General features: G+C 45.8%; 1 protein-coding gene across 1 annotated transcript; it reads left to right on the top strand.

Annotated features, from left to right (window-relative positions):
* The first annotated feature begins 8,161 nt into the window (after nt 1-8,161).
* Nucleotides 8,162-26,764, top strand: LOC149428442 (serine protease inhibitor A6-like). The gene is made up of 5 exons (XM_089667396.1): nt 8,162-8,221; nt 14,353-14,997; nt 16,087-16,357; nt 21,848-21,995; nt 26,505-26,764. Exons 2-5 carry the CDS (start codon nt 14,376-14,378, stop codon nt 26,694-26,696), a joined length of 1,233 nt encoding a protein of 410 aa, XP_089523522.1. The 5' UTR covers nt 8,162-8,221; nt 14,353-14,375; the 3' UTR covers nt 26,697-26,764.
* Nucleotides 26,765-27,449: the final 685 nt, after the last annotated feature.

Here is a 27,449-nt window from a genome sequence, read left to right as displayed (position 1 = left end):
CCCCCACACCAGACCTGGGTATGTCCAGCTCATCCATAGACAACACATTGTAAAGCTCTTTGTTCCAAATCTATGCAAATGAGTAGAATAAATATCAGGCAAGAACAATAATGAAGGGCGTGGCTCTGTAATTACCATAAATCTGATGAGAGCGTGAAACCCGAAGGACCAGTTCTCTCTTTATAATCCCTATTATTATAATCACACTATAATTATTCTGTATATTGGTTGGCATTTATATATGTCTGAACTCTCCACAATACTAGTATACCTGAGGATGGAGACATATGTAGATTGTAAGCTCCCACAAGCAGGCCACCCCCCCCCCCGCCTCCTGGCCTTTACTTGTATTTTAACTGTTTTTTCTCCACAGGATGGAGGGTGTGGGTCCTCGGGCCTACCCTGAAGTCTAGGGGGAGGATGTGTGGCCTTTTGGTTCCTTCCTCCCCTGTCCCTAGGGGGTTTTCTCTTCGGGAGAGCCCCCTGACTAAGTACTGGGTGCCTGGCTTCGGCTGGACACAAGGAACGGTGGTCCACCAGGCCTTTTGGCCAGGAGGACCAAATGGGAACCTTGTCCCTGTCAGGAGCTTCGTGCCCCGGGGGATCAGGGTAGCGGTCCATCCCCTTCGGGAGAAGGACAAAGCACACCCCTAAGTGCACTTTTTCATGTGGTGTTTTGCACTTGCACATTTTTTGTGAACACTTACGGGTTTTTCGTTTAGCTGCACGTTTGCGGACTTTAAAAAACACAAAAAAACTGTTTTTTCTCTATTTAATTTTAAACTGCAAACTGATGGCGCCATAAAAAACTTGAAAAATAATAATAATAATAATAATAGCAATAATAATAATAATAATAATAATAATAATAATACAAATATTAATAATAATATTAGTACCAATACAATAACAACCTAAATGCAGTAAAATAATAATAATAATTATAATAAACTAAATCCTGTATAATAATAATAATTATAAAGAAGAAGAATCTAAATCTTATTTATGATTATTAATAATAATAATAATTTTAATCTAAATCTTGTACAATACTACTACTATTAATAGTAAATAAATTTATAATATTAATAATAATAATAATACAAACAAAACGAACTATAAATAATAATAATAATAATAATAATAAAAAGACTGAATAATAATAATAATATTATAAAGCCTGAATAATAATCATCACCATCATCATGTACAATACTGCTACTAATAGTAAATCCTGTATAATAATTATTAGTAATATAATCATAATAATAGTAATAATAATAAAAAGAAGAAGAATCTAAATCCTGTATAATAATAATAGTAATATTCTAAATCCTGCACAATACTACTACTACTAATAGTAAACCATTTATAATATTAATAATAAAATGAATAAAACTGAATAATAATAATAATAATAATCTAACTCTTCTACGATACTACTACTACTATTAAGAGTAAACCAATTATATTTATAATTATATTATTATATTAATAATAAAACAAACAAAACTTAATAATAATAATAATAATAAAAAAAAACATGTACAGTACCACTGCTACTAATAGTAAATCCTGCTCCAGCAGCCAAAAACCATAGACCCCTCAACAGTAGATCTCCCCCCTGCAACATAGGACCCCTCCCAGTGAAATAGACCCCCTCCTGTAACAGTAGATCCCCACCAACATAAGACCTCTCAGCAAAATAGATCCCCCTCCTGCAGTAATACATCCCCCAGCAAATATAGATCACCCAGTAGCCAAAACCAATAGAACCTCAAACACATCCCAGCGCCCATTTCCACTACACACATTCAGTGCCGGAGGTGTCCGATTTCTGCAGAAAAAAATGCCCTGCTGTTCAATAAGCGTGAAAAATGTGAGCTGCTAACTCATCAAGCCCTGCTCAGATCTCAGATTACAGAACACCCCCTTGTGCTGTGGAGGAAAGGAGGTGGGGAGGTGTTCTGTAGTCCTGCCCTAGAGTGACAACACTGGTATTGTATGGATACTGTACAGTGAGCGAACGTTGTCACCCCAGGACTGGAAGTGTATTACCATGTTACCATGGCTGCCGACATTTGTGTAGGTGCATCCCCCACAGGCCAGCAATCCCCCTCCATGGACTCTCTCCTTCCTTCCCTTTATCTCTTGACTTTGCACACTTTCCTCTATTTCAGCACACAGCCCAGTTTGCATGGGATGACATTCTCCACCAGGATATGAGGTGGTATCAAAAAGTTTCGAGACTGGTTTTGTAACACGCCCACAGATGGCAGCACAAGGCCGCACGCACAGTCACAGGGAGTACCTGCCTTTATAAGTCAGTGTGCCAAAAGCCATCGTCCTGTGTACATTGGGAGCTGTGCAAATGAGCTATATCATCATGGATAGCTTCTGGTCTCCAAGCCTGACCCCCTGACTGTGACGTATAGGGAGTAGTACCAGTAAACTTGAGAAAGCGGGGACATGCCCCTGAAATGTGTTGTTATGAATGCGGCCTGCCACACCTCTCAAGAAAGTGCCCTGTGGGTTACTATGGCTGCTGGCAGCTTCTCCAGGATCTTTGCTTGCTTACCCAATGGGCACGCGTAAGCAGGTGCCTACAAATGATTCTGCTGTTCGATAGAATCTCTGGGCTGCTCAGGAAGGGAAGGGGTAACTCCAAGTCTATGCCTTTCTTGGGTTTTTCTGGGTACTGCCCTCTGCCTTGTGATTGATATAACTAGAGGGAAGGTATTGCTCAAAGGGGACTGCATGGGAAAAGGATCAAGAAGTCCACCAAGAAAGATGTAACTACAAGCAACCTGTTAGTACCCCACATTCTACCTAATAATGACTTTTCCAGATCGGCACTACTAGCTGGAAAGGTATGCTTGGGACTAGTTAGTTAGAGTGGGACTGACGTGTTCTGGTCTGGGGAGCATGGTGGTTCATGGCGTATCAAAGAAAAGGATCTGTAAGCACATACAGGAGTGAAGAGGAAGGTAGAGAAGGCCATCACGAAGGGTTAACTCAGGAAAGAAGTTGGTAGAAGGAACGTAGCTGCTAACCATGAACTGGTGGGAATGTAATATCATCCAGGCAGTGGACAGTGGTACCAGGCAGGAGTGACTTCCTCTGTAGAGGTCAGTTCCCCAAAAGCAATCAGGCCTGAACCCACAGTATGGAGACCCCATGAACCTAGTTGCAGGTACTGAAGAGCTGAAGGAATTAAACAACTTCACATATAAGGTGCGTGGTGGGACCCCATGTTGTCACTTGGAGTGAGGTGGCAAAGCAATGCTGGAGTGGTGGAACGGGGCACAGGCGTAGTGGTGCCCCTCCTAAATGCTGCATTCTAGAAGATGAGGTGTGCAGCGATATGGGACGAAGTGTCCTACAAAAGGAAGTTATGAGTGGCTATACAGCTGTACAAGGTAAGAGGCTCAACCCCAAGCCGGAGTTCAATCTTAATGTTGACTTTTACGTGAACGTGGCTCTGCCTAGTCCTGATCATTGGTGAGTGCATTTATGATGAGAGTCATACGGGAGTGAAGAGGAAGGTAGAGAAGGCCATCACGAAGGGTTAACTCAGCAAAGGAGTTGGCAGCAGGAAAGTAGTTGTTAACCATGAACTGGTGGGAATGGAATAGCAGCCAGAAAGTGGGCAGGGGTGACTTTGCTCTCTAGCAGTCGGTTCTCCAAAAGCAATGAGGCCTGAACCCACAGTATGAAGACCCCATGAACCTAGCTGCAGGTACTGAAGAGCTGAAGGAATGAAACAACTTCACATATAAGATGCATGGTGGAACCTCATGTTGTCACTTGGAGTGAGGTGGCAAAGCAATGCTGGAGTGGTGGAACGGGGCACAGGTGCAGTGGTGCCCCCTCCTAAATGCTACATTAGGGGAGATGTGGTGTGCAGCGATATGGGACGAAGTGTCCTACAAAAGGAAGTTACGATAGGCTATACAGCTGTACAAGGTTAGTGGCTCAACCCCAAGCCGGAGTTCAATCTTAATGTTGACTTTTACGTGAACGTGGCTCTACCTGGTCCTGATCATTGGTGAGTGCATTTATGAGGAGAGTCAATCCCACGTGCATGGCAAGTAGGCTGTACCCACACATCTTCTTTCTCAGGTCTATTGGCACAGCAGTATGGGCAATGTGAGCATGAAGAGAAGCATTTGTATGACATGGTATAGTTCTGCCAGGCTACTTGTAGACCACGCTTGAGGCTTTTACAGGCACGCTGGTCACTTGGAGTGGATTATTTCTCTTCAATTTATTGCATTCAAATCAAGTGATTAACTGCGCTGGGCCATGCGCTTCCCTTGTTGTTTTTTTGTTATTTGAGGTTATCTGCATTTCCTTGTGTATGATCTGAGGGACAGCTGCAAAGGACCTAATGCTGAAAGAGGACATTGGACTTACTGTGTAGAGTTATTGATTGGGACACCAAAGATGATGTTTTTCTGTTGATACTGGAACTCATCCAACTAACAATGAGCCTGGGGGGATGGTGGTTATATTAGAACGGGATGCACAATATGGTGGTGGAGGGACTGGGGGTGCACAATACAGGCTGTATGGAGTTGAGGGCACAATGAGGGGATGAAGGGAGTGGGGGTGCACAATGAGGAGGTGGAGGTATAAAGTGCAGGGAAGCTCATGAAGAAGGGTGCATGGAGTATGGTGCACAGGCAGAAGTGTGTATGGATTGGAGATGCATGGGTTGGGGTGCATCTCATGGTAAGAAGCGGTAATGTCTGTAATAGTGAGCCCAGTATCTGGGGGGGGGGGGCATACTGACTGTGTATGTATGAAGGGTGTACTGTGTGGGGTGTAGTTGGGGGTTGTGCAGTACAGAGGGTGCATACTCCATCAGGGTTTTATGGCTGGGGTTGTACAGTAAAGAGGGTGCGTAGTCTGTAAGAGTTGTATAGCTGGGGTTGTACAGTAAAGGGGGTGCGTAGTCTGTAAGGGTTGTATAGCTGGGGTTGTACAGTAAAGGGGGTGCGTAGTCTGTAAGGGTTGTATAGCTGGGGTTGTACAGTAAAGGGGGTGCATAGTCTGTAGGGGTTGTATAGCTGGGGTTTTACAGTAAAGGGGGTGCGTAGTCTGTAAGGGTTGTATAGCTGGGGTTGTACAGTAAAGGGGGTGCGTAGTCTGTAATGGTTGTATAGCTGGGGTTGTACAGTAAAGGGGGTGCATAGTCTGTAAGGGTTGTATAGCTTGGGTTGTACAGTAAAGGGGGTGCGTAGTCTGTAAGGGTTGTATAGCTGGGGTTGTACAGTAAAGGGGGTGCGTAGTCTGTAGGGGTTGTATAGTTGGGGTTGTACAGTAAAGGGGGTGCGTAGTCTGTAAGGGTTGTATAGTTGGGGTTGTACAGTAAAGGGGGTGCGTAGTCTGTAAGAGTTGTATAGTTGGGGTTGTACAGTAAAGGGGGTGCGTAGTCTGTAAGGGTTGTATAGCTGGGGTTGTACAGTAAAGGGGGTGCGTAGTCTGTAAGGGTTGTATAGCTGGGGTTGTACAGTAAAGGGGGTGCATAGTCTGTAAGGGTTGTATAGCTGGGGTTGTACAGTAAAGGGGGTGCATAGTCTGTAAGGGTTGTATAGTTGGGGTTGTACAGTAAAGGGGGTGCATAGTCTGTAAGGGTTGTATAGTTGGGGTTGTACAGTAAAGGGGGTGCATAGTCTGTAAGGGTTGTATAGTTGGGGTTGTACAGTAAAGGGGGTGCATAGTCTGTAAGGGTTGTATAGTTGGGGTTGTACAGTAAAGGGGGTGCATAGTCTGTAAGGGTTGTATAGTTGGGGTTGTACAGTAAAGGGGGTGCATAGTCTGTAAGGGTTGTATAGCTGGGGTTGTACAGTAAAGGGGGTGTACACTGTAAAGGTTGTATAGTTGGGGTTGTACAGTAAAGGGGGTGCGTAGTCTGTAAGGGTTGTATAGTTGGGGTTGTACAGTAAAGGGGGTGCATAGTCTGTAAGGGTTGTATAGTTGGGGTTGTACAGTAAAGGGGGTGCATAGTCTGTAAGGGTTGTATAGCTGGGGTTGTACAGTAAAGGGGGTGCGTAGTCTGTAATGGTTGTATAGCTGGGGTTGTACAGTAAAGGGGGTACGTAGTCTGTAAGGGTTGTATAGTTGGGGTTTTACAGTAAAGGGGGTGCGTAGTCTGTAAGGGTTGTATAGCTGGGGTTGTACAGTAAAGGGGGTGCGTAGTCTGTAATGGTTGTATAGCTGGGGTTGTACAGTAAAGGGGGTGCATAGTCTGTAAGGGTTGTATAGTTGGGGTTGTACAGTAAAGGGGGTGCATAGTCTGTAAGGGTTGTATAGCTGGGGTTGTACAGTAAAGGGGGTGCGTAGTCTGTAATGGTTGTATAGCTGGGGTTGTACAGTAAAGGGGGTACGTAGTCTGTAAGGGTTGTATAGCTGGGGTTGTACAGTAAAGAGGGTGCGTAGTCTGTAAGGGTTGTATAGCTGGGGTTGTACAGTAAAGGGGGTGCGTAGTCTGTAATGGTTGTATAGCTGGGGTTGTACAGTAAAGGGGGTGCATAGTCTGTAAGGGTTGTATAGTTTGGGTTGTACAGTAAAGGGGGTGCGTAGTCTGTAGGGGTTGTATAGTTTGGGTTGTACAGTAAAGGGGGTGCGTAGTCTGTAAGGGTTGTATAGCTGGGGTTGTACAGTAAAGGGGGTGCGTAGTCTGTAGGGGTTGTATAGTTGGGGTTGTACAGTAAAGGGGGTGCGTAGTCTGTAAGAGTTGTATAGTTGGGGTTGTACAGTAAAGGGGGTGCGTAGTCTGTAAGAGTTGTATAGTTGGGGTTGTACAGTAAAGGGGGTGCATAGTCTGTAAGGGTTGTATAGCTGGGGTTGTACAGCTCCGCAGAGGATGGGTGATGCAACAGGACAATGACCCAAAGCATACAAGTCATTCAACAAAACAATGGCTGCAACAGCACAGAATACGCCTTCTGGAGTGGCCAGTCAGAGTCCTGACCTCAACCCCATTGAAATGCTGTGGCATGACCTTAAGAGAGCGATTCACACCAGACATCCCAAGAATATTGCTACACTGAAACAGTTTTGTGAAGAGGAGTGGTCCAAAATGACTCCAGATCGTTGTGCAGGTCTGATCTGCAACTACAGGAAACGTTTGGTTGAGGTTATTGCTGCCAAAGGAGGGTCAACCAGTTATTAAGTCCAAAGGTTCACATACTTTTTCCTCCCTGCACTGTGAATGTTTACATGTTATGTGCAATTAAACCATGGCAACATCTAATGTTTGTGTAGTATTATGTTCAGCAGACTGTGTTCTTCTATTGTTGTGACTTAGATGACGTTCAGAGCACATTTTATGCCCAATTCATGCAAAACTCCACGTAATCCCAAGGGGCTCACATACTTTTTCTTGCAACTGTGTATATATATATATATATATATATGTATATAGAGAGAGAGAGGGTGCTAGTGGTGACCACATTAGGGAGGGGGTGCAATATTTGCCTTGCCCTGGGTGCTACGCCATTGGCAGGTGTACCAAACAGGAGGCTTTTAAGCTCTCTTCCTGATTGCCATGTGGGACCATCCCAGCAATTTTACATATCAAATCCCATAAGAAGTCACTCAGGCAGCACAATTTATTATGAGACATTAATTCCTGTTATTTTATCAGTTTGGCCATCCCAAGAGCTTTCCTGACTCCACATTGCACAACAAGACAGTCCCAAGGTCCCGGGGACAACAGGCTGTTCCAGTATCATCTTTCTGCAAAGTCTTATTGGCAAGTGAACCTGTTATTATATAAAGATCATGACATTAGCATATAAGCGCTGAATGTTGTCATTTGATCTTTAGTGAACTACACGGTAATTTATTTTTTTTCCACATCGCTTGCAATGGCCACACGGAGTCAAGTGAAGACACGCATACGTACTTTCCAGTTTCGTGAATCAGGCCTATTATTTCATTACGACATTATAAACACGAAGGAACTCAAAGACCCAGAAACTGAGCCAAATGCATTTCTAATTAGCAGATGATTTCTGGGACAGTGATGAGTAAAGGAATTATAAAATGGGAATATCAATTTTGTTGCCCAATCCGGGAATGTGCAAATTAAAAATTTTTTTATGATGGGGCGGTGGATTAATTCGGAGAGTTTCGGCACATATAAATAGGATTTGTTTCTGACACTCACTCTGCAGGCGTGAAGGATCTGTCTCTGCAGAAGGCTGGTCAGGTTGGTACTGGTGAGGGGTGGTGATCATCTAATTCTAATGGAAAATGTCTTCAGCAGTTGAACTCTTTTCCACATCATTGAATGTATTGGGGTTGTCAGGTGTCATTGAGATACAGTGAAGGAAATGCGTAATTGCTCCCCTGCTGATGGTGAATGTTCGCCCCTCACACAGAAATGATCGGTCTAACAATGGAATGTTCGCCCCTCACACAGAAATGATCGGTCTAACAATGGAATGTTCGCCCCTCACACAGAAATGATCGGTCTAACAATGGAATGTTCGGTGTAACACTGAGAGACAGAATAGAACAACAAATTCAGCAGAAATGCGTCTAACAAATGATGACGGATCTGCATGTTCATGAGGGAAAGAAGGATTTGATCCCCTTCACAAAACATGACTTAGTACTTGGTGGCCAATCCCTTGTTGGCAATCACAGAGGTCAGGCGTTTCCTGGAGTTGGCCCCCAGGTTCGCACACATCTCAGGAGGGATTTTGGCCCACTCCTCTTGGCACATCTTTTCCAAGTCATTAAGGTTTGGTGGCTGACGTTCGACAACTCGAACTTTCAGCTCCCTCCACAGATTTTCAACCGGATGAAGGTCTGGAGACTGGCTAGGCCACTCAAGGACCTTCTTGGGCTTCTTCTTGAGCCGCTCCTTTGTTGCCTTGGCCGTGTGTTTTGGGTCATTGTCATGCTGGGACACCCATCCACCACCCATTTTCCATGCCCTGGCTCAGGGAAAAAGGTTCTCACCCAAGATTTAATGGTACATTGCCCCGTCCATCGTCCCTTTGATACGGTGCAGTTGTCCCAAAGCAGAATGTTTCCACCACCATGTTTGACAGTTGGGATGGTGTCCTTGGGGTCATAGGCAGCATTCCTCCTCCTCCAAACACGGCAAGTTGAGTTGATGCCAAAGAGCTGGATTTTGGTCTCATCTGACCACAACACTTCCCACCAGTCCTCCTCTTTCAGATGTTCAGTGGCAGACTTCAGCCGGCCTGGACATGGGCTTTCTTGAGCAGAGGAACCGTGCGGGCACTGCAGGATTTCAGTCCTTGTCGGCGTAGTGTGTTACCAATTGTTTTCTTGGTGACTGTGGTCCCAGCTGCCTGGAGATCATTGACAAGATCCTCACGTGTAGTTCTGGGATGATTCCTCACTGTTCTCATGATCATTGACACTCCACGAGGTGAGATCTTGCACGGTGCACCAGACCTAGCTGCTTGGCCATAGTTTGGTAGCCCAGTCCAGCCTTGTGTAGGTCTACAATCTTGTCCCTGACATCCTTGGACAGCTCTTTGGTCTTTGCCATGGTGGAGAGTTTGGAATCTGATGGTTTGATTGCTCCTGTGGACAGGTGTCTTTTATACAGGTAACACAATGAGATTAGCAGCACTCCCTTTAAGAGACTGCTTCTAATCTCAGCTTGTTACCTGTATGAGAGACACCTGGGAGCCAGAAATCCTGCTGAATGATAGGGGATCAAATCCTTCTTTCCCTCATGAACATGCAGATCAGTCATCATTTGTTAGACGCATTTCTGCTGAATTTGTTGTTGTATTCTGTCTCTCAGTGTTACACCGAACATTCCATTGTTAGACCGATCATTTCTGTGTGAGGGGCGAACATTCCATTGTTAGACCGATCATTTCTTTGTGAGGGGCGAACATTCAACATCAGCAGGGGAGCAAATACGCATTTCCTTCACTGTAATAATCTGTATGCGGAGTATTCAGTGTATTGTTCTTTTTTTGCTTTTTCAAGTTTTGGATAGCTTTGGAAAATAGCCCTTCAGATTTTTGGTATCCTATTGTTAGATTTCTCCTTACTATTTGAGAAACAATCAGACATCTCTCCAAAATCAGGAGAAACTCCTTCTTAGTTGTCAGGTGTCCCCAAAGGAAAGTTTCTCCTCCCTCCCTGTTCTGGTGACAATAGTAAAAAGTTGGTCACCAGGACAAACCAAGGGGGTGAACCTATCCATTGGTGATGCAGATAAAACCTGATGGAGGTTCTAATGGGGGTGGCAAAAGTGTCCTTCTGATCTGCATCCTGGTGTCTGGGAATTGATGAGTTGGTGAGTATAAGCAGCTGTGCGGTCTGGCAATGCGGGGACAAGCACTGGATAGTCTTGTCCCTGCACTGCCAGCACCTCCACCTACTTACAAAAAGATCATCCAGTGCCTGGGGCAAAAATGAAAAACTGGATGGAGGAAGGGTGTCAGGACCTGGATCTGAACCCAAGGCCTCTGCTGTGACTTCTTGCTGAGTCATCTGAAATGCTGGGCAGCTCCCTATCTGATCCCTTAGACCATGGGTCTCCAAACTGTGGCCCGGGGGCCAGATGCATCTTTTTGCTTGCTTTTATCTGGCCCTTGGGGCACTAGTCCTCCCACTGATATGAGACTCTATTCCTCCCACATGGCACCAACAATGGGTAATAATTCCTACTACTGACACCGAAAAATGGGGCACTATTCCTCCCCCTAATATGAAAGATATTGTTTACTCCCACTGACACCAGTACAATTTTTACCCCCACTGGCCACAGTCTGGCCCCCCTTAGGTCTGAAGGACAGTAAACCGACCCTTTATAAAGTATGGAGATCCCTGCCTTAGACCAATGGTAATAAATGTATGTTTAAGGAGGTCTGGTTGCTAAAAGTTTTATTCCAGATGAGGTCCAAATCTCTCTTTTCAGGTAAAAGAAAAAGAACCACCTTACATAAGGTGTCCCCATCAGAGTACCCCCTTATATCTTGTGTCCCCATCAGAGTACCCCCTTATATCTTGTGTCCCCATCAGAGTACCCCCTTATATCTTGTGTCCCCATCAGAGTACCCCCTTATATCTTGTGTCCCCATCAGAGTGCCCCCATACACACTTCCTGTACATCATTTCCTGTAAGGAGCTTCAAAAACTAGTCCAACGGGTTAATTAGAATATCAATAGGGGAGATTTCACTTAAAAAAACAGCACATGGTCTTGAAATCTAACAATTCACATACACTATATTGCCAAAAGTAGTGCCTGTCCACGCACATGACCTTTAATGGCCTCCCAGTCTTAGTCCGTAGGGTTCAAAATTGGGCCGCCGGCCTTTCCACACACATGACCTTTAATGGCCTCCCAGTCTTAGTCCGTAGGGTTCAATATTGAGTTGGCCCCGCCCTTTCCACACACATGACCTTTAATTGCCCCCCAGTCTTAGTCCGGACGGTTCAATATTGAGTTGGCCCCGCCCTTTGCAGCTATAACAGCTTCAGCTCTTCTGGGAAGGCCGTCCACAAGGTTTAGGAGGGTGTCTATGGGAAGGTTGGACCATTCTTCCAGAAGCACATTTGTCAGGTCAGGCACTGATGGTGGGGGGAGGAGGCCTGGATCGCAGTCTCCGCTCTAATTCATCCCAAAGGTGTTCTATGGGGTTGAGGTCAGGACTCTGTGCAGGACATTCAAGTTCCTCCACCCCAAACTGGCTCCTCCATGTCTTTATGGACCTTGCTTTGTGCACTGGTGGGCAGTCATGTTGGAACAGGAAGGGGCCATCCCCAAACTCCTCCCACAAAGTTGGGAGCATGAAATTATCCAAAATGTCAGCTTAAGATTTCCCTTCACTGGAACTAGGGGGCCAAGCCCAACCCCTGAAAAACACCCCCACACCATAATCCCCCCTCCTCCAAACTTTACACTTGGCACAATGCAGTCAGGCAAGTACCGTTCTCCTGACAACCACCAAACCCAGACACGTCCATCAGATTGCCAGACAGAGAAGTGTGATTGGTCGCTCCAGAGAACACGTCTCCTCTGCTCTAGAGTCCAGTGGCGGCATGCTTTACACCACGGCATCCGACGCTTTGCATTGCACTTGGTGATGGAAGGCTTGGATGCAGCTGCTCGGCCATGGAAACCCATTCCATGAAGCTCTCTACACACTGTTGTTGGGCTCATCTGAAGGCCACACCAAGTTTGGAGGTCTTTAGCTATTGACTCTGCAGACAGTTGGCGACTTCTGCGCACTGTGCGCTTCAGCATGCGCTGACCCCGCCCTGTCATGTGACGTGGCCTACCACTTGGTGGCTGAGTGGCTGTTGTTCCCAGTTGCTTCCACTTTGTTATAATCCCACTAACAGTTGAGCGTGGAATATTTAGTAGCCAGGAAATGTCACGGATGGACTTATTGCCCAGGTGGCCACCTATCACGGGAGCACGCTTGGAGTCACTGAGCTCCTGAGAGCGACCCATTCTTTCACCAATGTTTGTAGAAGCCGTCTGCATGCCTAGGGGCTTGATTGTATACACCTGTGTCCATGGAGGGGATTGGAACACCTGAATCACATGATATGGAGGGGATTGGAACACCTGAATCACATGATTGGGAGGGCGGGGCCAATACTTTTGGTAATATAGTGTATATCTATGCCATAAAATCACCAAAGATATCCATAGCAACGCACACTAGAATTCAAAATATCGCTGCATAGGTGGTGTCAGTCCTACTATTATCAAGGCCAGATAGAAATTCTCTGAGGCTGTCCCTGTTCCCATGTGGTGGAAGTGCAAAATCACGTCTGCTCTACATACATGATTTTGCACAGGATGGCTGCCCTGTAGTAGTAAAACTGCTATAGGGTGGTCTTCAAGTGGATGGAGGTGCCCGCTGTGTCCTCCGGTGCGAGGTCCCAACTCATGTGATCACTGATTGGCCAATCAGTAATCATATGCAGAGTAGTAAGCAAGACGTCACTTCTGACATCATTGCTTGCTTTGTGTGAAATCTGTTAATGATCACAGAGGTCACATGGTACAGGGCTATTCACAACAGCTTTGTACCATGTGGCAAGCTTTGACCAATCACAGTATTTATCAGTGGCTACAAGAATGCAGCCAGAGAGAAGGAGAAATGATTCCTATTACAGTCTTTATGGGTGTAAAAGCAATCAGTGTAAAAAAAAAAAAAAAAAAAATCTTCATCACCCCCACAAGTAGTACAGTGTCACCATGGTGACACTGTACTGCTAGGGTGACAGTACGTTAAAAAAAACATAAATAATAATATAAAAAAAAATGTAAATTTTTTTTTTAAATTATACTTTTTGGTTAGAATTAATTTGGGTATTTTTTTTTTTTTTGCTAAAAAGATAACTGAATACATTTTGGCCAAGATTTAGGAAGAAAGATTATTTATTTGCAACATTTTATAAGAAAAATACCTTTTTTTTCAAAATTCTTGGAATATTTAATTTATATAGCAAAAAAAAATAAAAATCCCAGCGGTGAATAAATACCACCAAAATAAAGCTTTATCTGTCTCAAAGAAATGCTAAAAAAGTCATATGTGTACAGTGTGGCATGACCACGCAATTGTCCGGACTGGAAGGGGGGGGGAAGTGTCCGGACTGGAAGGGGGAAGAAAGTGTCCGGACTGGAAGGGGGGCAAAAGTGTCCGGACTGGAAGGGGGGGAAGTGTCTAGATTGGAAGGGGGGGAAGTGTCCGGACTAAAAGGGGGGGAAGTGTACGGACTGGAAGGGAGGAAAGTGTCCGGACTGGAAGGGGGGGGGAAGTGTCTGGACTGGAAGGGGCGAAAGTGTCCGGACTGGAAGGGGGGGAAAGTGTCCGGACTGGAAGGGAGTGAAAGTGTCCGGACTGGAAGGGGTGAAAGTGTCCGGACTGGAAGGGAGGGAAGTGTCCGGACTGGAAGGGGGGGGGAAGTGTCCGGACTGGAAGGGGGGGAAAGTGTCCGGACTGGAAGGGGGGGAAAGTGTCCGGACTGGAAGGGGGTGAAAGTGTCCGGACTGGAAGGGGGGGGGGAAGTGTCCGGACTGGAAGGGGGGGGGGAAGTGTCCGGACTGGAAGGGGTTGACATATATTTTTCTTCCATTTGGTCTTCTTCTGAAAATGCAGCCCACACGGGAACCCCGGTACGGTTGCGTTTTCCAGTGCAGACACTTCCCCCATTAGAACTAATGTCACCCGCCCGCGGGTCTGCATTCCTCAGTGCGGGTGGTGCGGTTGCACAGATTTCCCAGCCACACCACCCTCACAGATGGGAACCTGGCCTTAGAAGTCTCGAGAACATGTCAGGGATTGAAAACAAAGAGCTAACACGGTGTCATTCCCTGCAGGTGAGCGCCTACACCAAGAAGACATGAAGTTCCTCCTAATTCTGCTTCTGCTCATCCCGTTCACAACGGCTTCAGATGAAAACAAATACAAAAATTCCGATAAAGATGATGAAAAGAAAGCCCAAACCCTAAAAGAAATAGTAAAAGCAAATACTAAATTTGCCTTCACCCTATTCCAGGAATTTACTTCTCAGGGCAAGGATTCCCCGGCCAAAAATCTTGTTTTCTCACCTTTCAGTATTTCTTCCGCTTTATGCATGCTGTTGTTGGGCGCCACATCGAAGACCCACCAGGAGATCTGGACAGGTTTGAGCCTGAACAACGCGAACATCATGGAACGTGAGGTCCACCAGGCTAACTCCAATCTTCTCCAGCAGCTGAACGAGCCGAAAAACAGCCTTCAAGTGGACATCGGCAACGCCATCTTTGTACAGAGGACACTGGTCTTGCTGAAGAAGTTTGAAGATGAATTGAGGAGTTTTTACAGTGCCGAGGTCATGAAGACCAACTTCAACAACCCACAAGAGGCCAAAAAGAAAGTCAACGAATATGTGAAGAATAAAACCAAAGGCAAAATTGAGGAACTTGTCAAAGAATTTTCTTCGAATACTAAGATGGCCCTGATCAACTATGTCCAGCTGAAAGGTAAGAGAGCCATCTGCTCCATATGTAGCTTTACCTCCCGGAGAGGCCGCTGTAGATTACCCCCGGAGAGGCTGCTGTAGATTACCTCCGGATCGGCCGCTGTAGATTACCTCCAGAGAGGCCGCTGTAGATTACCCCCCAGAGAGGCCGCTGTGGATAACCCCCGGAGAGGCTGCTGTAGATTACCTCTGGAGAGGCTGCTGTAGATTACCTCCAGAGAGGCTGCTGTAGATTACCTCTGGAGAGGCCGCTGTAAATTACCTCCGGAGAGGCCGCTGTAGATTACCCCCTGGTCTCACTTGCTAGCACAGAGTCTGGTAGTAGCAAGAATAGTTCCATGCACACCGACATTACAGGCTACCCCTGGAGAGGCCGCTGTAGATTACCCGCCCCTTCCCGGAGAGGCCACTGTAGATTACCCCCCAGAGAGGCTGCTATAGATTACTCCTGCAGAGACCCCTGTAGATTACCCCCGGAGAGGCCACTGTAGATCACCCCCGGAGAGGCCGTTGTAGATCACCCCTGGAGAGGCCGCTGTAGATCACCCCCGGAGAGGCCGCTGTAGATCACCCCCGGAGAGGCCGCTGTAGATCACCCCCGGAGAGGCCGCTGTAGATCACCCTCGGAGAGGCCGCTGTAGATCACCCCCGGAAAGGCTGCTGTAGATCACCCCCGGACAGGCCGCTGTAGATCACCCCCGGAGAGGGCGCTGTAGATCACCCCCGGAGAGGGCGCTGTAGATCACCCCCGGAGAGGCCGCTGTAGATCACCCCTGGAGAGGCCGCTGTAGATCACCCCCGGAGAGGCCGCTGTAGATCACCCCTGGAGAGGCCGCTGTAGATCATCCCCGGAGAGGCCGCTGTAGATCACCCCCAGGGAGGCCGCTGTAGATCATCCCCGGAGAGGCCGCTGTAGATCATCCCCGGAGAGGGTTGTTGAGATATTGTATATTGAATGTGTTTTTTTTCCCAGATATTCACATTGACTATTGCCACAGAGTGTGTTCTATACGTGGCATCAAGTCTGATAACTGCATGTGTCATTATTTCTGCATTACCTGGAGATTTATTGAATGTTTTATGTTATCAGGAGAATGGGAGGACAAGTTTAATTCAGCTCTTACAAGGACTGGGAAGTTCAATATTAATAAAAACACAGCGGTGGAAGTCCCGATGATGCATCGCACGGGTCAGTACAACACTTTCCAGGACACAGATCTTCCTTGCACCGTGGTGGAGCTTCCATACAAGGATAATGCATCCATGATTATCGCCATGGCCAAGCCGGGCAAGATCCGCGAGGTAGAGCAAGGGTTGTCCGCTGAGACCATACAGAGATGGAGGACATCGTTCAATAAAATGTAAGAGGAGAAAACTGCTGGCTAACCCACATGGAAGAAAAATATATTTAAAAAATATTCTTCCCAAATATACTGTATTGACATACATTTGAAATGCTACAATTTTGGCCATATTCAATATATTTCAAAATATATTTTCATAAATACATATATAAATAAATATATAAATATATACACATTAAAAAAATTAAAAAAATATATATATATATACTGCACATTGAAAACATATTTAAAAAAAATACATTTTAAAAATATACTGTGTGTGTGTATATATCTATTATGTATCTATTTATGTATTTTTATATATATATATATATATATATATATATATATATATATAGTATATTTGAAATGTATTTCTTTTTTATATTTTTCATATATTTTGTAATAACAACATATTTCAACATGCAGTATAAATATATATATTTATTTATCTATTTATGTATTTATATATATATATATATATATATATATAAATACATATATTTGAAATATATTTTAAAAATATTCTTCCCAAATATATTGACAGATATTTGAAATGTTACAATTTTGGCCGTATTCAATATATTTCTAAATATATATATATATATATATATATATATTTAGAAATATATTGAATACGGCCAAAATTGTAACATTTCAAATATCTGTCAATATATTTGGGAAGAATATTTTTAAAATATATTTCAAATATATTTTTCCTCCATATGGGAACCTTAAACGTAAATTCATTTTTATATCATTCCATGTCATGTATCTGTATTCTGAAATGCCAGCGGAAAGTTGAATTGGAACTTGCTGGGGGAGCTTACAGGAGAAGGAGAGCCCAAGACAGACACCATTAGTGCCGTGATGTTGACTAGTATCCTGAAGGGTATGAAGGAGGCAGGACAAGAAAAGAAAGGAGATGGGAAAAGGGCAGGCAGGAGGAAACACGAAGGGAAGCAGTAGGTGCGACAATGGCAGGCAGGTCGAAGTCAGGCAGAAGGTGGAAAAAGGGCAGACAAGAGGCAAAACAAAAGCAAGCAGAAGCTGGGACAATGGCAGGCAGGAGGCAGGACAATGGCAGGCAGGAGGCAGGACAATGATAGGCAGGACGCAGGACAATGGCAAGCAGGAGGCAGGACAATGACAGCCAGGAGGCAGGACAATGGCAGGCAGGAGGCAGGACAATGGCAGGCAGGAGGCAGGACAATGGCAGGCAGGAGGCAGGACAATGGCAGACAGGAGGCAGGACAATGGCAGGCAGGAGGCAGGACAATGGCAGACAGGAGGCAGGACAATGGCAGGCAGGAGGCAGGACAATGACAGGCAGGAGGCAGGACAATGGCAGGCAGGAGGCAGGACAATGACAGGCAGGAGGCAGGACAATGGCAGGCAGGAAGCAGGTCAATGGCAGGCAGGAGGCAGGACAATGGCAGGCAGGAGGCAGGACAATGGCAGGCAGGAGGCAGGAGGCAGGACAATGGCAGACAGGAGGCAGGAACAATGGCAGACAGGAGGCAGGAACATGACAGGCAGGAGGCAGGACAATGACAGGCAGGAAGCAGGACAATGGCAGGCAAGAGGCAGGACAATGACAGGCAGGAGGCAGGACAATGGCAGGCAGGAGGCAGGACAATGACAGGCAGGAGGCAGGACTATGGCAGGCAGGAGGCAGGACAATGGCAGGCAGGAGGCAGGACAATGACAGGCAGGAAGCAGGACAATGACAGGCAGGAAGCAGGACAATGACAGGCAGAAGCTGGGACAATGGCAGGCAGGAGGCAGGACAATGACAGGCAGGAGGCAGGACAAAGGTATGCAGAAGGCAGGACAATGACAGGCAGGAAGCAGGACAATGGCAGGAAGGAGAAAGGAAAAAGACAAGCCGCAAGAAAGGGCAAAGGCAGGCAGAAGGTTGAACGAGGGCAGACAAGAGTCAGGACAAAGGCATGTAGAATGTGGGACAAGGGTGGGCAGAAGGAAAGACGAAGGCAGGAAAAAGGCCAAACAAGAGCAGACAGGAGGAAGGGCAAAGGCAGGCAAAAGGGGAGACAAGGGCAGACAGGATCCAGGATAAACTAGGCAAAAGGTTGAAAAAGGACAGACAGGAGGAAGGGCAAAGGAAGGCAGAGGGATTGACAAAGGCATGCATGAGGTGGGACAAGAGCAGGCAGGAGGCAGGACAAGGACAGGCAGAAGGTGGTACAAGAGCAGGCAGGAGGCAGGACAATGACAAGCAGAAGCTGGGACAATGGCAGGCAGGAGGCAGGACAATGACAGGCAGGAGGAAGGACAATGACAGGCAGAAGGTGGGAAAAGAGCAGGCAGGAGGCAGGACAAGGACAGGCAGAAGGTGGGACAAGAGCAAGCAGGAGGCAGGACAAGGACAGGCAGAAGGTGGGACAAGAGCAGGCAGGAAGCAGGACAATGACAAGCAGAAGCTGGGACAATGGCAGGCAGGAGGCAGGACAATGAGAGGCAGGAGGAAGGACAATGGCAGGCAGGAGGCAGGACAATGACAGGCAGGAAGCAGGACAATGACAGGCAGAGGCTGGGACAATGGCAGGCAGGACAATGACAGGCAGGAGGCAGGGCAATGGCAAGCAGGAGGCAGGACAAAGGTATGCAGAAGGCAGGACAATGACAGGCAGGAAGCAGGACAATGGCAGGAAGGAGAAAGGAAAAAGACAAGCCGCAAGAAAGGGCAAAGGCAGGTAGAAGGCTGAACGAGGGCAGACAAGAGTCAGGACAAAGGCATGTAGAATGTGGGACAAGGGCGGGCAGAAGGAAGTACGAAGGCAGGAAAAAGGCCGAACAAGAGCAGACAGGAGGAAGGGCAAAGGCAGGCAGAAGGGGAGACAAGGGCATGCATGAGGTGGGACAAGAGCAGGCAGGAGGCAGGACAAGGACAGGCAGAAGGTGAGACGAGGGCAGGCAGGACAAATGCAGGAAGAAGACTGAACAAGCGCATGTAGGAGGCATGACAAAGGCAGGCAAAAGGTTGAAGAAGAGCAGGCAGAAAGCATCACAAAGGCTTTCAGAGGTGGGGCAAGGGCAGGCAGGATAAAGGCGGGCAGGAGGCTGAAAAAGATCATGCAGGAGGCATGACAAAGGCAGGCAGGAAGTGAGACAAGGGCAGGCAGGAGGAAGGATGAATTCAGATGGTGGAACAGGGGCAGGCAGGAGGAATGACAAGGGCAGGCAGAAGAAAGGACAAGGAAAGGAAGAAAGCTGAACAAGGGCAGACAGGAGGAAGGGCAAAGGCATTAAGGTGGTGGAACAGGGGCAGGCAGGAGGTGAGACAAGGGCAGTTAGGAGGCAGGACAAGGGCAGGCAGAAGGTGAGACAAGGGCAGTTAGGAGGTAGGACAAGGACAGGCAGAAGGTGAGACAAGGGCAGTTAGGAGGCAGGACAAGGGCAGGCAGAAGGATGAACAAGGGCAGGGCCTAGGCTGCTGATTCTGAAGTGTTCCAGGGCTATGCTATGACACTCAGGCAACTTGTCACATTGTCAGAAAGGGAGGTCGGCAGTTGCAGCCTCCACGTGGCCGTGTACATCACATTCTGATCATATGACCTCTGTTAGATCCACCAAACAATTATTGGGGGATTATAATTTGGTCATAGATGGAATGGCTTTTTTAGGTAACACTCTGCATTACATATTTGTTTTGAATGCTGAATTCCAGTACAGCCGAGCCTGGCAGGGCAAGAATTAGACATTAAAAAGTAACCCCACTTCACTGAGAAAAATAAACCCTTCCCCCCCCCCCCACCCCCCCCCCCGGGGGATCGATGTACATTGCAAGCAATTGCAGATTCCTACATTTTGTTATTCTGAAGAAATAGCTGTTTGTTTCTCTGTGCCCATGTGCGGAGTGACCCCCCCCACCATCAACAATAGACCTCCCCAGCAACGTTAGACAGCCACACAAAAATAAATCCCCTTCAGTGACAATAGATCCCCCAGCAGCTGTCAGCAGATCAGCCAGCATCAATAGACTCTCCAGCAACTAGCAACAATAGACAAAAGACCCCTCCCGCAACAGTAGATCCCATCCAGCAACAATTGACCTCCGCCAACTATAGACTTCCCAAGGAATGTTAGACCAACACACAAAAATAGATCCCCTTCCGTGACAATAGATCCCCCACCAGCTTACAACAGATCTCCCAGCTGCCAGCTTCAATAGACTATCCAGCATCTAGCAACAATAGACAATAGACCCCCTTCCTCAACCACAGATCCATTCCAGCAACAATTGACCTCCATCAACAACAGACCCCCCACCAACAGCAACAGCAGACATCCCCAGCAACGTTAGACCACCACACAAAAATAGATCTCCTTCAGTGACAATAGATCCTCCAGCACAGCCCATCACCCCTAGCCATTACATACATTCAGTGCTGGAGGTGCCGGAACCGCATTCCCGCTGAAGAAAGGCCCTGCATTGTCTTGTTTTCTGCCTACTTTGGGGTCATGCATGGCTCTGGAAGGTGGTGTTGGTGGAAGGAGGTGGTTTTGGTGGAAAGAGATGGAAAGAGGTGGTGTTGGTGGAAGGAGGGGCTGTTGGTGGAAGGAGATGGAAAGAGGTGGTGTTGGTGGAAGGAGGGGGTGTTGGTGGAAGGAGGTGGAAGGCGATGGAAGGAGGTGTAAGGAGGTGGTGTTGATGGAAGGAGATGGAAGGAGGTGGAAGGAGGTGGTGTTGGTAGAAGGAGGTGGAAGGAGATGGAAGGAGGTGGAAGGAGGTGGTGTTGGTGGAAGGAGATGGAAGGAGGTGGAAGGAGGTGGTGTTGGTGGAAGGAGGGGGTGTTGGTGGAAGGAGGTGGAAGGAGATGGAAGGAGGTGGAAGGAGGTGGTGTTGGTGGAAGGAGATGGAAGGAGGTGGTGTTGGTAGAAGGAGGCGTAAGGAGATGGAAGGAGGTGGAAGGAGGTGGTGTTGGTGGAAGGAGATGGAAGGAGGTGGAAGGAGGTGGTGTTGGTGGAAGGAGGGGGTGTTGGTGGAAGGAGGTGGAAGGAGATGGAAGGAGGTGGAAGGAGGTGGTGTTGGTGGAAGGAGATGGAAGGAGGTGGTGTTGGTAGAAGGAGGTGTAAGGAGATGGAAGGAGGTGGAAGGAGGTGGTGTTGGTGGAAGGAGATGTAAGGAGATGGAAGGAGGTGGAAGGAGGTGGTGTTGGTAGAAGGAGGTGTAAGGAGATGGAAGGAGGTGGAAGGAGGTGGTGTTGGTGGAAGGAGGTGGTGTTGGTGGAAGGAGATGTAAGGAGATGGAAGGAGGTGGAAGGAGGTGGTGTTGGTAGAAGGAGGTGGAAGGAGATGGAAGGAGCTGGAAGGAGGTGGTGTTGGTGGAAGGAGGTGGTGTTGATGGAAGGAGATGGGAGGAGATGGAAGGAGGTGGAAGGAGGTGGTTGGACCTTTTTATCCCAATGACTGTTGTGACTATCAGTATTCTCCAGTTCACATAAGCTTTTTTTTTCTTTTTTGTTTTGTATTTTTCCTTCACAGGACCATAGCACTTTCTGTACCCAAATTTAATATCAGTTCCAATATAAACCTGATGGATAAGTTGCCCAAACTTGGCATTGTAACCCCTTTCACCAGCGCTGCAAACTTCTCTGACATCACTCGCGATTTTGCTCTAAAAGTGGGATCGGTAAGAGTCCATTTTATTCTCTTTTTCCTGTTATGGAGTTTATATGCGTCTCGTAAATATGGTGCCATGGTGACTGACAACTCATGGGGCCCCTGGACAATAGGGGATCATGGGGCCCCTGTGTCTTTGCCCGCACTCAAACACACCCAAAAAAGCCTATGAAAGGTACCAGGGACATCTCATGGGGCCCCCTACTGACCCTGGGCCCTAGGGCAGTGCCTGAATGGTCAGTCCGCCCCTGGTGCCACCTCTGACCTACTGTTCTTTCAGAAGACAGCGCTTGCTCTCCGTAGGAAGTGGATGAAATCATAACATGTCCAGAAATCTAAAAAAGGTTCAGAAATACCACATTATGGCCACCGGGTGGTGCAGAGTATCCGAGGATGTCGGTAGGGTCCTTATCACCATCTAGTGGTCAGAATGTGGTATTATCCACAATCGCACATTCGAACTGCAGAGAGAACCTATGACTTTGTCCCGTTCACACAAAATGAGTTTACATGCCGTTTCTAAGGACAATTTTCTTTTTTTTATAAATACGACCCAAAAGTGTAACTTTTTTATGTGAATTTACGCTCATTATGAGGTCCACCTTGCTAGTACCGGGTTGGACCCCCTTTTCCACCATCCCTTCTGCAAGATGCCACCCCGATGTTGGGAGAATGTGGCCTTGAGTGGTGTAGGGCTCACACCGGCCACCCCATTTTTCTGTCCAGCCAGGCTGCATGTCTAGATGGGGGTCTGGTATGGATTTGGATGGCCACCCAGAGCCATTATTTGAACGGGATAGTACAGATTGTTCCTTTGGGCAAAAGACAAGCCAACAAAAACAATGGCATGGACTATGTTCAGGGTTTGCAGAATTCCCACTCAGTTCAGTGGATATCCAGTGAATTACTTATACATCATACACTCACTGGCCATGTTATGAGGTCCACCTTGCTAGTATCGGGTTGGACCCCCTTTTGCCTTCAGAACTACCTTCATTCTTCATGGCATAGACTCAACAAGGTGTTGGAAAGGTTCCTCAGAGATTTGGTCCATATTGACATGATAGCATGCCCTTCCATCATCTGGAACCAGTCTGCCCATTCTCCTCTGACCTCAACAAGGCATTTTCCTCCACACAACTGCCACTCTCCGGATATTTTCTCTTTTTCGGACCATTCTCTGTAAACCCTAGAGATGGTTGTGCGGGAAAATCCCAGTAGGTCAGCCGTTTTTGAAATACTCAGACCAGCCCATCTGGCACCAGCAACCATGCCGCCTTATTCGCTTTTCTGAGGCTCAGTTTGAACTTCAGCAAGTTGTCTTCACCACGTCTAGATGTCTAAATACATTGAGTTGCTGCCGTGTAATTGGCTGATTAGCAATTTGTGTTACCAGGCAATTGAACAGGTGGACCTGATAAAGTGGCCAGTGAATGTATATACATAATATCTGACAGTTGATATACACTTGAAAATCAATTAGAATCGGAAAAAAACAGTCCCAAAATGTGAAAATAACATGCCAGTGTGTTAATGTGGGTACAAAAGTGCTCCACTTGGTAGCGCTGTGCCCCACATGGACTGACATTCACCCAGTGTAGATGACCATCTATCTCTAGTATGCTCAACAGCGCTTGTGGGGCATTCCCCAATGTAAAAACCTCAATGCCTTTCAACCTATTGGTCATCTTCAGGAAGCATGGAGATCATATCCCCCCTTATGTATTATACATGGAGATCATATCCCCCTTATATATTATACATGGAGATCATATCCCCCCTTATGTATTATACATGGAGATCATATCCCCCTTATGTATTATACATGGAGATCATATCCCCCCTTATGTATTATACATGGAGATCATATCCCCCCCTTATGTATTATACATGGAGATCATATCCCCCTTATGTATTATACATGGAGATCATATCCCCCTTATGTATTATACATGGAGATCATATCCCCCCTTATGTATTATACATGGAGATCATATCCCCCTTATGTATTATACATGGTGATCATATCCCCCTTATGTATTAAACATGGTGGTCATATCCCCCCTTATGTATTATAAATGGAGATCATATCCCCCTTATGTATTATACATGGAGATCATATCCCCCCTTATGTATTATACATGGAGATCATATCCCCCCCTTATGTATTATACATGGAAATCATATCCCCCCTTATGTATTATACATGGAGATCATATCCCCCTTATGTATTATACATGGAGATCATATCCCCCCCCCCTTATGTATTATACATGGAGATCATATCCCCCCTTATGTATTATACATGGAGATCATATCCCCCCTTATGTATTATACATGGAGATCATATCCCCCCCTTATGTATTATACATGGTGATCATATCCCCCCTTATGTATTATACATGAAGATCATATCCCCCCCTTATGTATTATACATGGAGATCATATCCCCCCCTTATGTATTATACATGGAAATCATATCCCCCCTTATGTATTATACATGGAGATCATATCCCCCTTATGTATTATACATGGTGATCATATCCCCCCTTATGTATTATACATGGAGATCATATCCCCCCTTATGTATTATACATGGTGATCATACCCCCCTTATGTATTATACATGGAGATCATATCCCCCCTTATGTATTATACATGGAGATCATATCCCCCCTTATGTATTATACATGGAGATCATATCCCCCCTTATGTATTATACATGGAGATCATATCCCCCCCCCCTTATGTATTATACATGGTGATCATATCCCCCTTATGTATTATACATGGAGATCATATCCCCCCTTATGTATTATACATGGTGATCATATCCCCCCTTATGTATTATACACGGAGATCATATCCCCCTTATGTATTATACACGGAGATCATATCCCCCCTTATGTATTATACATGGAGATCATATCCCCCCTTATGTATTATACATGGTGATCATATCCCCCCTTATGTATTATACATGGAGATCATATCCCCCCTTATGTATTATACATGGAGATCATATCCCCCCTTATGTATTATACAAGGAGATCATATCCCCCCCTTATGTATTATACATGGAGATCATATCCCCCCTTATGTATTATACATGGAGATCATATCCCCCCTTATGTATTATACATGGAGATCATATCCCCCTTATGTATTTATACATGGAGATCATATCCCCCCTTATGTATTATACATGGTGATCATATCCCCCTTATGTATTATACATGGAGATCATATCCCCCCTTATGTATTATACATGGAGATCATATCCCCCCCTTATGTATTATACATGGAGATCATATCCCCCTTATGTATTATACATGGAGATCATATCCCCCCTTATGTATTATACATGGAGATCATATCCCCCCTTATGTATTATACATGGAGATCATATACCCCCTTATGTATTATACATGGAGATCATATCCCCCCTTATGTATTATACATGGAGATCATATCCCCCCCCCCTTATGTATTATACATGGAGATCATATCCCCCCCCCCCTTATGTATTATACATGGAGATCATATCCCCCCTTATGTATTACACATGGAGATCATATCCCCCCTTATGTATTATACATGGAGATCATATCCCCCCTTATGTATTATACATGGAGATCATATCCCCCCCTTATGTATTATACATGGAGATCATATCCCCCCTTATGTATTATACATGGCGATCATATCCCCCCTTATGTATTATACATGGAGATCATATCCCCCCTTATGTATTATACATGGAGATCATATCCCCCCTTATGTATTATACATGGAGATCATATCCCCCCTTATGTATTATACATGGAGATCATATCCCCCCCTTATGTATTATACATGGAGATCATATCCCCCCTTATGTATTATACATGGAGATCATATCCCCCCCTTATGTATTATACATGGAGATCATATCCCCCCTTATGTATTATACATGGAGATCATACCCCCCCTTATGTATTATACATGGAGATCATACCCCCCCTTATGTATTATACATGGAGATCATATCCCCCCCTTATGTATTATACATGGTGATTATATCCCCCTTATGTATTATACATGGAGATCATATCCCCCCTTATGTATTATACATGGAGATCATATCCCCCCTTATGTATTATACATGGTGATCATATCCCCCCCTTATGTATTATACATGGTGATCATATCCCCCCCTTATGTATTATACATGGTGATCATATCCCCCCCTTATGTATTATACATGGAGATCATATCCCCCCCTTATGTATTATATATGTTGATTGTCAGATTCCTGAAGACCACCGATAGGATGAAACGCGTCGAGGTTTGATGACGTAGTCACTGTAAGGTGTTGTTCACCATATTGAAGGCTTTTCTTTTGATCCCATATGCGAGGCGCAGAGTTAGGCTCACACACAACAAATTCCCGTTACCCCGACACCAATCATAGAACTCGATCTGATCCGGAGGGATTTGCTGATTGCTGGCTGATGCTTTCCTGTCGGTTGTGTTTCAGGCCGTGCACCAGGCTGTAATAAAAGTGAATGAAAATGGGACAGAGGCCGCCGCCGCCACCGCCATAGGGATGGTTCCGATGTCATTACCCCCATCCATAGTCCTTGATTATCCATTTGTTTTCTTCCTCAACGATAAAAAAACCAACAGCATTCTCTTCATGGGGACTGTCAACAATCCCGCAGTCCAATAAACCGCAATGTTTCCTCCTCTGCCACAATGTAACATTCCGGTGGATTCAATAAAACTCGAGGAATAAAAGCTGTGTGCTCTCCGGATGGTTTGTTAAATATTTACATGAATGGGTCTTGTTGGGTCCAATGGGCCGACTCTGAAATATGGTCATGAAAACTGCATAAAAAAATATTGACAAAAAAGAGAATATATTCTCCGGTCTTTGAACAGTGAGATGTTCAAAGATTGGGATATTTATTGATAACCTTGCTTTAAACTTCTCCACAACTTCATCCCTGACCTGTGTGGTGTGTTCTTTGGCCTTCGTGAAGCTGTTTCTTCACTAATGTTCTCTAACAAACCTCTGAGGGCTTCACAGAACAGCTGTATTTATACTGAGATCACATGACACACAGGGGGACTTTATTAATTAGGTGACTTCTGAAAGCAATTGGTTCCACTAGATTTTAGTTAGGAGGATCAGAGTAAATGGAGCAGAATACAAATGGCACCACACTTTTCAGTTTTATTTGTAAGAAATTTTGATTTTTTTTTACTTGAGATGTTGAAAGCTTGGGATATTTATTGATAATGTTCTCTAACAAACCTCTGAGGACTTCACAGAACAGCTGGATTTATACTGAGATCACATGACACACAGGGGGACTCTATTTCTTCTGAAGGCAATTGGTTCCACTAGATTTTAGTTACGGGTATCAGAGTAAAGGGGGCCAGTAATGAACCACCTGGCGGGACCTCTAGCAACCCACAG

The sequence above is a fragment of the Staurois parvus genome, unplaced genomic scaffold, assembly GCF_062004578.1.
Source record: "Staurois parvus isolate SC_StPar_1 unplaced genomic scaffold, SC_StPar_1.0 ptg003243l, whole genome shotgun sequence".
In the NCBI taxonomy this organism is placed as follows: Eukaryota; Metazoa; Chordata; class Amphibia; order Anura; family Ranidae; genus Staurois; species Staurois parvus.
Note: the sequence above shows the minus strand (reverse complement) of the source record. Positions and strands in the feature narration are given on the sequence as shown.

Bases quoted from the DNA above. Each gene is read 5' to 3' on its own strand.
- LOC149428442 (XM_089667396.1), top strand. From the start codon at position 14,376: ATGAAGTTCCTCCTAATTCTGCTTCTGCTCATCCCGTTCACAACGGCT. The intron at 14,998-16,086 runs GTAAGAGAGCCA...TTATGTTATCAG, and splicing joins CAACTATGTCCAGCTGAAAG to GAGAATGGGAGGACAAGTTT. The intron at 21,996-26,504 runs GTAAGAGTCCAT...GTTGTGTTTCAG, and splicing joins TTGCTCTAAAAGTGGGATCG to GCCGTGCACCAGGCTGTAAT.